Below are 13,741 nucleotides of genomic sequence, written 5' to 3'. Positions count from 1 at the left end.
CATTTTATTACAAACATGCCTAAAATGCCAAAGAACTATGCTGTGCCTTTTTTAAATATATGTACACAAACATACATATAAACACATATAACACATTTTACTTCCCCTTAGATTTTTAAAGGGGAACGCCTGTAAGTGTACAGTAGATTTGGGATTGTTAGCAGTAAAGTAGCCAAGCTCTGTGCATAGTCTTAATAAAACTCTCACACAATTAGCGTGTAGACTGATCTTAAGTTTGCCCATGAAACTAAAATAAATCACGATGTTGGTCTTTTACCATCTTTCAAAAAACTTAGTTCTGCTTTCCTTACATATCAAAATGTTGTTAGTAAGGTAAGTAGCTACTATTCAGAATGGCAAAACTAGGGAAAGAACTCTCTACACTAAGTTGACGTTTCTCTATCGTGAAACAGCAAATCGGTTAGTAAAATGCCAGTTATGGCTTAGATTATTTCTGTGTTCTAGACTATGTCCTGTGCAACTCAGAATCTGGTAGGTATAGAATAATTGTTGAAGAGCAGGAGTTCTTGAAAAATGAAAACTCAATTTAATAATAAAATAACCCCCAAATACCAGTATCATCAACTAAAGAGTGGCGCACAGGTTGGCAAACCCCAAACTTAATTATTTGAGAAATGTACGCTGACAGGTCCTTTTAAAAAGGGCACACAAACAGAAAACTGGACCCAGAGAGAAGTATGCTTACACACAAACGCTAGCACCTGAGAAATACAATTGAGAAATACGGCATTTTTTAAAATTAAAATAATGGGTATTTTAGGTATTTGCTGTAAGAAAAGTAGTGTGGTACTAATGCAAGAGATGTTGACTCAGGAAAGTTAGTAGAATGGTTCTGTGCCTTGAAGAATGCTTAGTGTCAAATCAGACAAGCTAACTGTACCAACTAGTAGTACGGAATGCTTACAGATTTAACGTTCGGGCTTAAACTAGGAAGAGTATAGCTTCTAAATTATACTGCTGAACAGGAGAGCAACCGTAACTATAGTGTGCTGCGGGAGTTCAGACAATCTGCAAAGGCAGGAAATACACTAATGGAATACTTGAGTCATCCTTTATAGAATGGGTAAGCGTGATGACTGCTTCACGGAGCACTAAGTCATGAGAAGAACCCACAAGGGGAAACATCTCTTTATTTGGTCCAAAGGAGCATACAGGAACTGCTTCAAAAAAAAGTAAAAATTAACAAATCTTTCTTTGTTTTGTAGCAGTTTCAGCATTACAGGCTGTGACAAACTTCAAAAGGGGAACTATAGGAAAACAATAAAACTTACTTAAGAAAAAATAGGTGGTCAAAAGGGTAAAGTAGTTGCAAGCAGTCTGCAAACTATTTATGAAGGTTCAAATTCAAGGGTACAACTACTCTGCAGTGAGAGACGCTACAAGCTGCTTCCAAATGCAGAAAACAGAAAAGACCATGAAAATTATTAGGTTAAATGTGAAACCTGACCAACAGATGACAAATCAGGAACACAGTTAAAGTTAGATTAACGACCTTAGGAAGTGTTTTATGTCGATGCTCATAGTTGAGGAACTAGAGATTCTCATGCCAAAGTCCTTTGAAAAAGGGACATGTTGCAGGACTCAAGTTGAAGTATCAGTAAAAACATTTCAGAACAAACAGATAAACAGACAGTGACAACTCACCTCAACTAGATGACATGCCAGACAACAGCTCTGAAAGAGTAAGCAACAGTTGAACTCCTAACTGTAATGTATAACCTCTTGCTTAAATCTGATTCGGAGCCAGGGGACTGGAAGTTGGTAAATGTGATGCTGCTGCTGCTCAGCTATTCAGAATAGTGAAAAAACTGTCTAGAAACATCTATGGGAAGACCTTGTGATTAAAGAAAATCAGTTAGTTAAAGGAGTGGAAATTATGGTACAGGAAGGCAAAAAAACCTTCCCTAATTCCATATATAGAGTAACAAGCTGCCTGAACTATTCTCATTTAAAGCTGTCTTGAATTTAAAATGGACAATTCTATGAAAACTTGCTCGGTAGTGTTAAAAGTAGTCTTAAAAGGGTGAATAAATGTTAGGAATATTTAGGAAGCCAGCAGAGCATGAACAAATGCTACTGTATAGATCTGTATGTGCCTACATCTTGTCCCTGAAGTCACAAAAGGATTCGATGTATACATGCTGTTTTGTGGGGTATTTCGGTTAAGGACAGGTAGCGTGACCAAAGATTTGGAACAGAAGTTACTTGGAATCAGCTAGGGCTCTCCAGCCAGAAAAACGAATGACAAGAATATGCTAAGGATAATAAAATGAATGGGTGGTACGGAAAAGGTAATGGAAAATACTTCTTGGGAGAGAAAATAATAAAAGTGTCCACTAAGCAATCATGCAGCAAGTTCAACACATATAAAAAGCTTTGCTATAGCTATACGTAGTTAACCTTTGGAACTGTCTCAGAATGTTGCGGATGACAGAATTTTGCACAGACCTTAGAGACCCTGGGGAGAAAAATCCAAATGGGACCATTCAGCACAAAAGATACTGTCTCTGGCTCAGGAATTCTCTAGGACAAACACATTTTGGAGGCTGATGGAACATCCTGGGGAAGCATCATGGTGTTTTCCCTAGGTCTCTACTATTGCCCATTACATACCTAATGATTTGTGATCTGAACTGGTTTACCTGTAGTTCTCTATGGAGGTTTTCAGGCAGTATTTTTGACCTACAAAAACCTAAAATGCTTTGTAACTGCCTGTTAGAGAGATTCTCTTGTCCTGTAGAAAGTATAGATGCTGATTATAGATTACCAGCTTCCTGCAAGGGAAAAGAGGTCGCTTGCACTATTCCCGGAAAGGCCTTTAGGTTCAGGAATTGCTTATATTTTCCTTTGTGCTCTAGTACAAAATATTCATCTCTTAGCCTTCACAGAGATAGGGGGAATTAAGTACAGAGCTGTTTAGAAGCATGCTAGAATGCGGTTGGCATTTGATTTTAAAAGGTAATGCCTTTACTTCTCATGTTAGAACTTCAAACACCTGTCTATCTTGGAGATCATGCTACATCTAAATGTGTCTTTATTCTAATTTAAAATATTCAGTAAGGTGGTACAGGTATACAAGTTGACTGACAAATTATGGATCGGTCTCACACTGAGAGAATAAATTAAGGTGACATTGTAGAATTGATTAAACAAGCCAGTGGGGAAGAAAGCATAGATCTTAAAAACATATCAAAGCACCAGTTCCTCTTTTAAGAACTTGTTACTCTAAATTCGTAATTTAAAAAAAAATAATTATTCAAAGCAGTCAGCAACTTATTAAAAGCCCCAGCTTTCATGATGTTGTCAGGCTTCATAACACAAGAGCTTTGTTCTATTCAAATCAGCTAACAGGGGTAACTTTTTGTAGGTGACAGTTTCTCCGGAGAGGCTGGTCAGTCCTGCTCACAGGACGCATCTCTATTGGAACAGCTGATAAGATTACTACCCCTAGCTGTATGTGTCACTCGCTGCACAAATGGCCGAGCTGTTCAACCTAATTTTAGTTTATCTTCAAACTCTGGATTGCGAATTGCAAGAGTTTTAAGAGATCTTCACGAACAGTCTGGCTGTTCATGCAGCAACCAGCTGGAGCAATAACTTTATCAGCTGTCCCAGTGCAAGGCTTCAGTGACCAAGAGGCAAAGCCCTCAGCCTAAAAGATAAGGGCAGGGGGTGGGGGGAAGAGGCCTCTAAGGAGCTGTGGCCCAGTTTTCTGTCAGTCTCAGTGGCTCGGCTGTCTTTCATGTGTGCAGTCAGCAGGGACTTAAAAAGGCAAACAGAACACTCTGTGAAATCAAAACAGTGGGAACAACCCAGTCAAACAGAATAGTTCTACAAGCTTGACAGCAAATCCAAAACTCAGAGCTAGTTGTCTTCTACTTGGTTCTGCTGGTATTGATGTTAGTATGCTGCTTAATTTTTTTCAAAAGTTATGGGGGCTTGAGCCTCCATATGACTTTCAGTGCTTTTGCAATGCAGCACGGAGGGGGAAGAACAAAACAAAACAAACCACAAAAATCTTTGCAATACAATACTACAGTATCGCCAGTATTGACAGGTCCGATCTAATCTGTCTGTAGCAGAAGGTTTTCTCCCCACCATGTTAAATTCTGTTCTGTACAATCTATTTTTAACTATCAGTATAAATTTACCAGCCAGCTTACACTATGTATAAATACTAGGGAAGAAAAAGATGAAACTATGCAAATAAAGTAACAGCTGAAATTCTGAAATCTGGGATAACTGCCAAAGAGGTCAATTAAATAGACATTGGAAAGTTGTTCAAATCATTTCCATTTCACAGCCTGATTTAAAAAAAAAAAAATGCTGTATTCCCTTTTGATCCGTGCCATATCTGACTAACAAGTTTTCAAAATGCAGTTATCACTTTTGTATCTGCTATACATTTCCGTACAGTGTAGTGTGTGCCACCCCTCACTCTCTTGATCTGGTCCAGTCGTTATTTCAAGATTAGCAACCTGGATTGTTAGCACATAAAACATTTGATAACACTTTTGATGCTGTCCACTCAATTGACACTGATCCTCCAAAACAATTTTAGGTTGTACTCAACTAAATGAGTACTAAATATTAGCTACATCTCTGTAATTATTGAGTATGTAAAATATTGCTGGTTCCTCATCTCTTGACAGTAGAGGTCTAGCCGTCGGAACACCTGGCACCAAACATACCAAACAGGCAGTGATTTAATGGGGGGGCAGGGAAGAAGGTAGTAGGCTGAAAGAGTCACGGTCCTACTCACAGAACTGTTCACCTCCATCTTAAGTCTCATGAAATTGCCTCTCTTCAAAGAGGCAACAGAAGTATAAAATACACAACACAAATGAGCCTGGCAGACAGACCATAGAGAACCTTAACAACATACTCGAGATCGGTATCACTGAGTCCTGAACAAGCTCTGCAGCCTTCCCCTGGAAACTTTTGCTGAAGAAAGGAAGGAAATTGTATTTAAGAAAAAAAAAAGTGCATGTATTAAAAAAGCCATGCATCTTGGTTTCCCGGTATTTAGTTACTAACTGGATGGCTTTTAAGGTTAAGCAACAGGGCATATGAAATCTTTCTAGGACAGCATAGCCCATGCAGCCCATAGTCGAAAATAGGAAAGGTGGAATAAAGTGTTCTTCTGGAAGTACAGAAAAGTTGTGTTCTTTCATTTGTAAAGCATCATCAGTGGAGCCTGAACTCTGTCCTTTCTCAGGACTGTCGAAATTGACTTCCTCTCCCAGTTTGTCACCTAAGATCTTGGATTTTGCTAGACAACATTCTAGAAAACCTGTGTTTATGCTCATTAATTGAGTTTTCAGTTTTAATCACAGACCACTAAATGTTCTGTGATTAACCCCGTGTGGAGGAAGGTAATGTGTCATGCATTCAAACACTAACCTTTGGATTTCTGTTTTAGCCTTTAAACAAACACGATTTTCTCCATCACAAATTAATACAAAAAGGAAAACGCCATATGATTTCACCGCCAGTCTTGTACATTTCTATGTAGGATTTTAACTCTTCTTACTGACTACATGACTTACATTTTAAACTTCTTTAATTTATTGCACTCCACCTTCATATAAAGCCAAACGCTTCCCAATTTAGGTATATGCAAGCATCTCATTATTTGCTGCCTTAAAGCTAAGTTGTACATCTCTTTGCTGAGCTGTTCCAAAGGACTTCCAGGCTGCCTAATTTTGGTAAATATTCATTATGGCTTCTTTACAATGTTTTTTTCAGCCTTTAAAAGACCAGCCTTCTCTAGAAAAGCTGCTTTCCTGGTTTAAATGCCCATTTCTCTATCTGCTAGCCTGCATGCTAGATCGGTACTCCCCACTGTCCCCATTCATCCCTTCCGCCGCTCACAAGCGTGCTGGGCACAGCCAGTCAGGCAGCAGGCCCAGGCCTCACTTAGCCCGTTACCGCGTCGCTCCCGATAACGCCCTGCCCAGTTGTCTCAAACCTGGCAGCCAGACTATTGCAGCGCAAAAGGTTAGAGCACTTTGATCTCAGCTGCTGGCTTCTGCAGGCTGTGCTTTCTTTGAAGCATTTTTACCATCATCTGTATATAATCTAAATCAACATATAGTCTTCCAGAGCCTATGGGCTTCCCCCAGCCGTTTGTGGCTTACAGATTTCCAGACAGCTGAAATGGGCACTCTTGGGAAGTATAAAATAGGAAGATGTGTTAGTCAGGAGGCTCTGGTCTGTGAAAAAGTGAAAATATGCCTCTGCCAGACACAGCAGAAAAAGGATTCTGGCCTTTTATTTAGGCCTGCGTGGTGCTCTGACAAAACGCCGATTTAGATACTTGTTAGTTAAACAAAACAACCAGCCAAACAAAAAAAACCCCACACTCACTTGCATACTGGTTGGGTTTAAAAATGAGCAATCCTAACAAAGTTACTGTGGCAAGTAAAACTACTCCACTAGAATTTGCTGTTGGGAAGAAGACAAGGTACTGCCTTCCCCTTAGAAGTAGTAGGTGTTTCTCATGTAAATCCATATAAACCAGATAAATCTGTATTGGCCGCATGCTAAAAATGTTGCCAAAAGAAGTTCTCCAACAGCAAAATGAAAGGTATGACAGAGCTATCGCACTGAGCTATGAAACAGCTGCTTGTAAACAAATCGATGATGATTTAAAAAAAAAAACAAAACCACAACACAAACCAACCTGTAACTTCAATGTAACACTCTACGTAATGAATTATGCAGAACTTTGGCAAATAAAACACCACATGACCAGCTATTGTATTCACAGTGTCATGTGATTTAAGGGAAATTTAATGCCACGTGGCTACATGCTGTTCAGTCAAGCACCTTTGCCTGTGGGAACTACAAAACGTTGCAAGAGTATAGACCAGTTTGTTCTGATGTTGCCGGTACAGATATATATCATCTATCAAAACTTCAAGGAAGTAACAGTCTAATAATTTCAAAATATAAAAAGGTATTTAGCTATGTTGCTTTTTATCCTACCGCTCATCAAAGTTTTAGTAGTACTGAACAGCTGCAATATTTGATTTGCACAAAGCAACTGTTCAGTAGCGTACAGTAGATAATAGCTGTGAGAGGTCCTGTAATTAGAGCAAGCTAATGAGTGCCCTGACAGAAACTGGTGGAGCATAGTTCTTATAAGTGAACATCTAAATTTTGTTGGTTTTTTTTTTTAAAAAAAAAAAGTCTTGTTTTTTTAACAGCTGTTTACTTATGCATTGTGTTGGCATAATAAAAATACTTGGCAAAGTATCCTACCTGCAGTCACACAATTTTCAGTGTCATAGTGCCAGTTAAGTTCATAGAATGAAAGATTTTTCTGAAGCCCAGTAAACTGCAAGTCTTGTAATGCTCCAGGGAATTGGTTATTACATAGCTCATCTGAACTGTTTTAACCTTTGGGCTGCCGTAATGTGTATTTTTAACAAACTGTCCTTGCATTCATGCAAGAGAATACCATTGCCATTGATTGACTTTTAGATAACAAATACCTCTTCCATGGTTACATACGGGTATATGACATAAGGTGGTTTTAAAGCTTTCCTAAGTAAAGTAAAAGAATATAGACAAAACTTGTTTTCAGACGTGGATTTTATATACGTTATACATACTTCAGAGCATTCACAATATTACTACATTTTCTTTCAGACCCACTTACGCTACTGCTGCAGCAAAAGGCAATGCTCAGACTGTTGAACACTCTCTAAACATCAAGAGCAATTTACACTACCTGTAGATTGATTTTGTTACGCTTCTACCAGACAGGAATGCTTAGTAGGAAGCTAAATTCTGCTACGGAAAATTCAGGAAGCACTAAGAAGGGTGGTGAGGTATATCAATATTGTTCTGTAAAGTTTCCCAATGGAGAACAAAAGAGCAAAAGCCTGGGTTCCAAATCTGTGAAGATTTTCAATAGAAGCAGCTTACTAACAAAACAGAACGTTCTTATTTTTACTAGGAATGGTCCTTACTCAACAAAAGGATCCCACTAAATGCCTGTTTATAGAAGGTCCAAACAAACTCACGTCAGAGGCTTTGCTTTTATTACTATAATTCAGCATATGCAAAGTCTTGCTGAATAAGAGATACCTACTGCCACTCAGTTATGGAAAACAACACGACTGACTGCCTCTTCTAACTATTAAACAATAATTTATATTCTGGTAAACTAATATTTATCTAAATTTTTTTGTTACTATTTAATGTGATATTTTTCATCTCCACTTAGAATATTATTCAGCGTTCTTAGTTAAACTTACCATTGCCCATTTTGTAAGATGGACATTTATATCACTGCATTTACACTTATCCATTAAAATAATCATTTTTGTCATCTTCCAAACTCAAGTGTGCTGCAATCAATTATCTAGGCTTCAGAGTAACGCTCCAAAATTGTCATTTGTTGATAACTTAAGTGCTGCTTTGTCATATTCACAGTGGTGTCCCTCACTTCTAAGTAGTAATAGTTGACTAACCTTTGCTGAATTTGACACACACACAGACACACAAACTGATGGGACTTGTGTATTAGTCAATCTTAATTCTTCACTATAGCAAAGTTGACTGATAACTAAGGAAGATTTTGTTACTGCAGTTTCAGAAATGCAAGTATTCAGAAAACTGGCCGATTAAATAGGTATATAGTATTAAGAAGAATATTCTATTAATCCAAATCCAAGTTCTGAGGAAGTTCTGTAAGTAGCTTGAAGGAGCCAAGAGTTATTAGAGTTATTTGTTGTGCCTGTAACACTCTTGAACAGAAAGAGTTCTGTGGGGAAATCTGTACTAAACTGACCTATGCTGTGCCTTTCAGTTACCTGGTTGTCATGCGTATGTATGCGCTTGTTTTCTTCAAGTGTTTTAGGGATTCTCCAACATGGATCATGGTAAGTACAAAGCGTAATACTAAGAGAAACTAGAACTTTTCCAACCCCCTTGCTCAACTGTTACTGAAGTTAGGTTCCTCATTCATCCTCTGTTACTTAACTGCATCAAGGCTTAGCACTGAAATGTTTCTTTTTTAAAAGGGATACACTGATGAGTTCTGCCTTTTGGAAAGCAGGAAAACCGTCACTTTTTAATTTTTTTTTTTTTTATAGTGAATGAGATCATAGGAAGAGATATGTCACAGATCTCGGTGTCACATGGAACAACAGTGGCCAGCCAGTCTGCACGTACGTGTCCTGGATCTCTGGAGACAAGAATATCTGATGGAATCCAGTAATGGATAAGCTTACAACTAAACATCCATGAAAACTTCACAGTTTCTCTGAGTATTTCTTCACCCTCTTCCTCTTTAGACTTACTGTGCTTCCAACTCTGTGGCCTTTATGAACTGGAACAGTGGATCCTTGCAAAGCCCTTTTAGTGGGTTACATTTTTGATGTAGAGACAGAGCATTTTAATTATAGTTCCTCAGATGCTGTAAAGAGACTTCTTAAAATGGACACACAGAATCTACACCAGATATTTTAACTGTTTTAAAGTTACAAACAAGCTTTGCTTTTTGCATTTAAATAGAATACTTTTATATTGTAAGTGCTTCAGATGTGTGGAGATGTTAGTTTGCTCTTATAATATTCACAGTACTGAATGTGGAAAAAGATTTAATACACATCCTTCAGTGTGCTGCTTTCCCTTAGAGATAGTATAGTTTGTAACTGATGATTTGTAACACCTTTTGGTCATTTTGGAAAGCCTTTAAAGCTTCTATTGTTTAATTTTTTTTTAATATGATCTTCCAGTGGCAAATCATACCTGTCATCTGAAGCCAATGCCATGGAAGCCATTGTGTATACCAATACCGTAGTGTTTTCTTTCTTAGATTCATAGGAAGCAAAGCCAAATGTAGATCTGCACTTGTTTATAAACTGAAAACGTTACTTGATAGGCTGCAAAAAGACCATTCCATCATGAAAGTGTTGGGATAGAAATGACATTCCAAAATCTAACTTTTGTAACTTTGTGGATAATCTTCCTGTTCTTTATTAGCACAGGCTCTTTCTCGAAATAGCTTTTTCTTAGAAAGTTACATTTGTAATCAAATTTGAGCAGTAGGATTTTAGATTAAAGAACAGCAACATCAAAGCCATGTTAGATACAGGAGAAATTTTAATATTTGCCGAGGATCTAAGTGTTCCTGTTATCCCTACAGAATGTGGTTTTGAAATCACCAAGTCAGTGGCATTCAAGTTTTCCATGCAATAAATCATTTGATCACGTCTGTATCTTTTATATGCTGTATGCCTGACCATGCCACTTGGAAGTCCTAAGGAGATGACAATTACAGTTCCTTAAATTTAGGCTGTTTATAAATGTCAGTTTGCTAAAAAGTAATTTACTGTGAATTAGTGATTAGGTAGTATAATTTGCCCATGTTTAACTGTAAATGTGTGAAGCAGAAGCTACCAAAGAAACACACAAGATGCAAAGCAGCAGTAAACTTGCTGCTGTGCTCAAAGGATGCATTTCCCTTACCCACATAACCCGATACATTTGAAACAATCTGTTTACATAGTTATTAAAAATCTCAGGCCTCTATGATTAGAAACCTAGGAGAGGATCTGAAACCGCCTGCTTAGGCCACAAACATTTCCCTCCCCCAGAAGACACTGTCGTTTACAAAGCTTTCTGATGTGGAACCTACAGGGTACAACAGTCACAGCAAAGTAAGATCAGAAATACACTGAACCTCAAAACGTTTAAGATATTAGCTTTAGTTCCTCATTTGGGTGAGCCGTGATGCTCTAACAAAAATTAAGAGTGAATACAGTGAAAAATTTTGAATTATAGAAAGTGTGTTTGCATTGAAACTAGTTCAGATAATTGTGGACATTTTAGTGCTTTAACACACGTGGGGCACATGCCTCTTTCTGTAGAAAATGACTGTAGCCTCTTAAAGTTACAATAAAATGGTCTTAAAGTGGATACCCTTACTGAATTAATACCTGTAAGAGTAAGCACAGATTCTACTGATGCTGCGTTTTGGCAGACAGTCATGGGGAAGGCTTCCCATTGAGCCTTTTGCAGGCAAAACATTACACCTAAATTTAAGTCAGCGCCCAAGCAGTACCATTAAAGTAGCTATAATTGCATCTTTGTAATAGCCGAATCGTGAACTTTTTAAAAGACCATACATTAAGTGGGTGAATTTATAACTCTTTATCTTGTACTTCCTTTTAAGAGTGCAGCCTAAGGCTACTATCTTGATGTTTCGTAGTTCTTTCAAACAACTTAATGCAAGGCCACTACGTGCGTCCTGGGAATCTTAAGCATCCTTTTTGTGAATGTATTGTTCAGTGGTGCAAATCTTTAAATTCGCAGAAAAAAATTGGCAGGGCTGTAATCCGAAAAGTGCGATATTGTAATTGTCCCTCAGCAATGGTGCTTTACTCTGTCCTCTACTCATTTACGTTAAAGATCCTAGAAAAGGATTCACATGCTCAGAAATACACCTACTTAGGTGTTTAACACCTTAAAAAAACCAAACAAAACCACACAACACTGTAAACTATGTAATTGTCTTCAGACTGTGTGCTGGTGGCAAGGCATGTTCCAGTTTTCATTCATGTATTGGGTCTTTTGCATAAACCATTGTTTGTAGGAGAATTCTAACTTGAAAGCTTTTCATACTGTATGGGATTTATGCTCCTTTATCCTACTGGTACAGACTCTCCTTGCAAGTTCTCCAAGTAGCTGGAATTCACACTGTACCTAAAATATAGGAGCCCAAACAATCCAGAGTTGCTATGCACTAAATTTTCTGATGCCTTTAAATACCTTGATGCCTGTAGACATAGAGACGCTTTCCTATTTAAAAATGAAATAAAAAAAAAAAATATAGCTTTGGATACTAAAGCAGTTTTGTATTTGCCTTGTAAAAGCTTCAATACAAGGGTCTTAATTTTATTTTAGCTTGTGTGATAACTTAGGTAAAGACTGTTAATCTTGTATAATTTTAGTGATATAAAAAGCACACAATCTCTATTGGACTATGCAAATTGAATTAAACAACAGAACCTGGCAACTGTTGATCTTTTGTTGGCATCCCCTTCCTTGCCCTTAAGTCCTTTCTTCTCCCCGAGTACTTTTCCAAAACTTTTTAATAGTTTAGATTATCCTGAAGGAAAGCCTTAATGATGAGGTAGCTTTTCTATAAGGAGGGTCAAAGATCAATGTTAAAAACAAAAAATTAAGGGGTAGTATCTTAATCTGGGGGAGGAGGAGGGGGTGATTTCTGAAATTACCATGAACTAGCAATCTGAATTTCTGTAGTAAAACTTTCCTGTTACCAGGGGAACTGCCATCCTTTTTAAACCAAAGAATGAAAATAACATGACAGTTTTGTTCTGGTACAAACAAAGCTTTGAAACTCTATTTTTGATACTCGTAACGGATGTCATTCCTTGAGGTTCCGAAATCATTCAAATTGAAGTTTTATATTTAAAATGTGGGACAATAAAGATTAAGTTCTAGATGTTTACAGAGCCTTGTATTGTAATTTCATGTACATTTTGTATTTTAAACATTTTTGTAAGTTATGATTGCAGTGCTACTTGCAGAAATAAAGGGAAGAACTTGCATTTAGGCTCTTAAATCATAGTGTTCAAATAAATAAAAAGAATGCAAATGTGTTGTCATTTATTTAAAATGCAGACCCAAACGCAGAGTGGGAAGAAACTCCCTATTTGCAAGGCAGTGGTAAACAGCTACGCTCAGTTGTGACATATGAAATGACGGACATTTAATATTCCTCCTAGAAGAGTGGCGGTTTTGAAGCAATACGATAAGAGTTTGGGGCTCAACTTAGAGCCAGCAACAGTGAGCCTATGCATACGTAATGAATGATCGGCAGCGCTGACAGAGTATCAGCCTGCACAATAGCTAGTGGTTTCCTATTTGCAAGTATCATTGCTTCAATTAGACGATCACAAGATTATTTTGAGAAATTACTATTCAGGGAGTGCAAAATAAAGAGTAATTTCCATTCCTGAAAGGATGTTATCATAGGCAAGATGCAGTTAAACTGTTTCAGACATAGGTGTAAAATTCCTACAAAGTCTACGTTATTTGCGGAATCTTGGCTGATCAAGCAGTACTCGGGGAAATGCTGTTGGGAATGGTACAGTAGATTCAGGCCTTAAAAATCTTTTCAGTAGCTCTGATACCAATGAGATACAGATTTTTATCTTCCTTGCAGTTCTGTTACAGGATCTTTTATTTCTCTGTGGAATCCCTGGGCGTATTAAGGTACGCAAGTGTTCCAAACTCAATGTTGAAGCAAAAGCTCTGGCCTTTGGTTAGCAATGCACACCTGCCCGAGAGAGAAGAGGAGCAGCGATCACAGAGTGATCTCCTACTCACATTGCACGGCGAGAACACGGGCCAGTTTAGGATTAGCCTCTTATTTAGAGTACATGTCCTGACTGATTACCTTCACCAATGTTTTTTATCTATAAATATAGCAGAAAGGGGTAGCTACAGTGCCAGTAACTGAATGCGAAGTAATTATATCTGAGTTTTACTAAAAATAGCACAAGGAGTTTGAAAGCTGTTCCACATGTTTTCTAGTATGATTACGCAGCGTATAATTAGCATATACCAACACTAGTAATAATCCGTGGATTGACTGCGTATACTTTACTGTCAATTCAAGTCGTCTTTCAGATGCAAATAGGCTGAAGGCTGATTCACCAGGATTGATAGACTAAGA

The 13,741-nt window shown here is 37.8% G+C and overlaps 1 protein-coding gene across 3 annotated transcripts in view; it reads left to right on the top strand.

Annotated features, from left to right (window-relative positions):
* Window positions 1-12,658, top strand: part of NFATC3 (nuclear factor of activated T cells 3) — a 76,244-nt gene extending 63,586 nt beyond the window's left edge. For 2 of the 3 annotated variants that reach the window (XM_087738767.1, XM_087738763.1), the window contains one exon: window positions 9,129-12,658. In XM_087738767.1, the coding sequence (XP_087594893.1) occupies window positions 9,129-9,253 (125 nt within the window). In that variant the 3' untranslated portion in view covers window positions 9,254-12,658. Of the gene's footprint in view, window positions 1-8,842; window positions 8,916-9,128 lie in introns of all 3 variants that reach the window. The other variant, XM_087738765.1, reaches the window with a different exon arrangement.
* The last annotated feature ends 1,083 nt before the right edge of the window (window positions 12,659-13,741 follow it).

This window comes from Nipponia nippon, unplaced genomic scaffold (genome assembly GCF_047370975.1).
Source record: "Nipponia nippon isolate SJK-2023a ecotype South Korea unplaced genomic scaffold, ASM4737097v1 scaffold_7, whole genome shotgun sequence".
NCBI lineage: Eukaryota > Metazoa > Chordata > Aves > Pelecaniformes > Threskiornithidae > Nipponia > Nipponia nippon.
The sequence above is the reverse complement of the archived record's forward strand: the minus strand, read 5'-3'. Positions and strand labels throughout refer to the sequence as shown.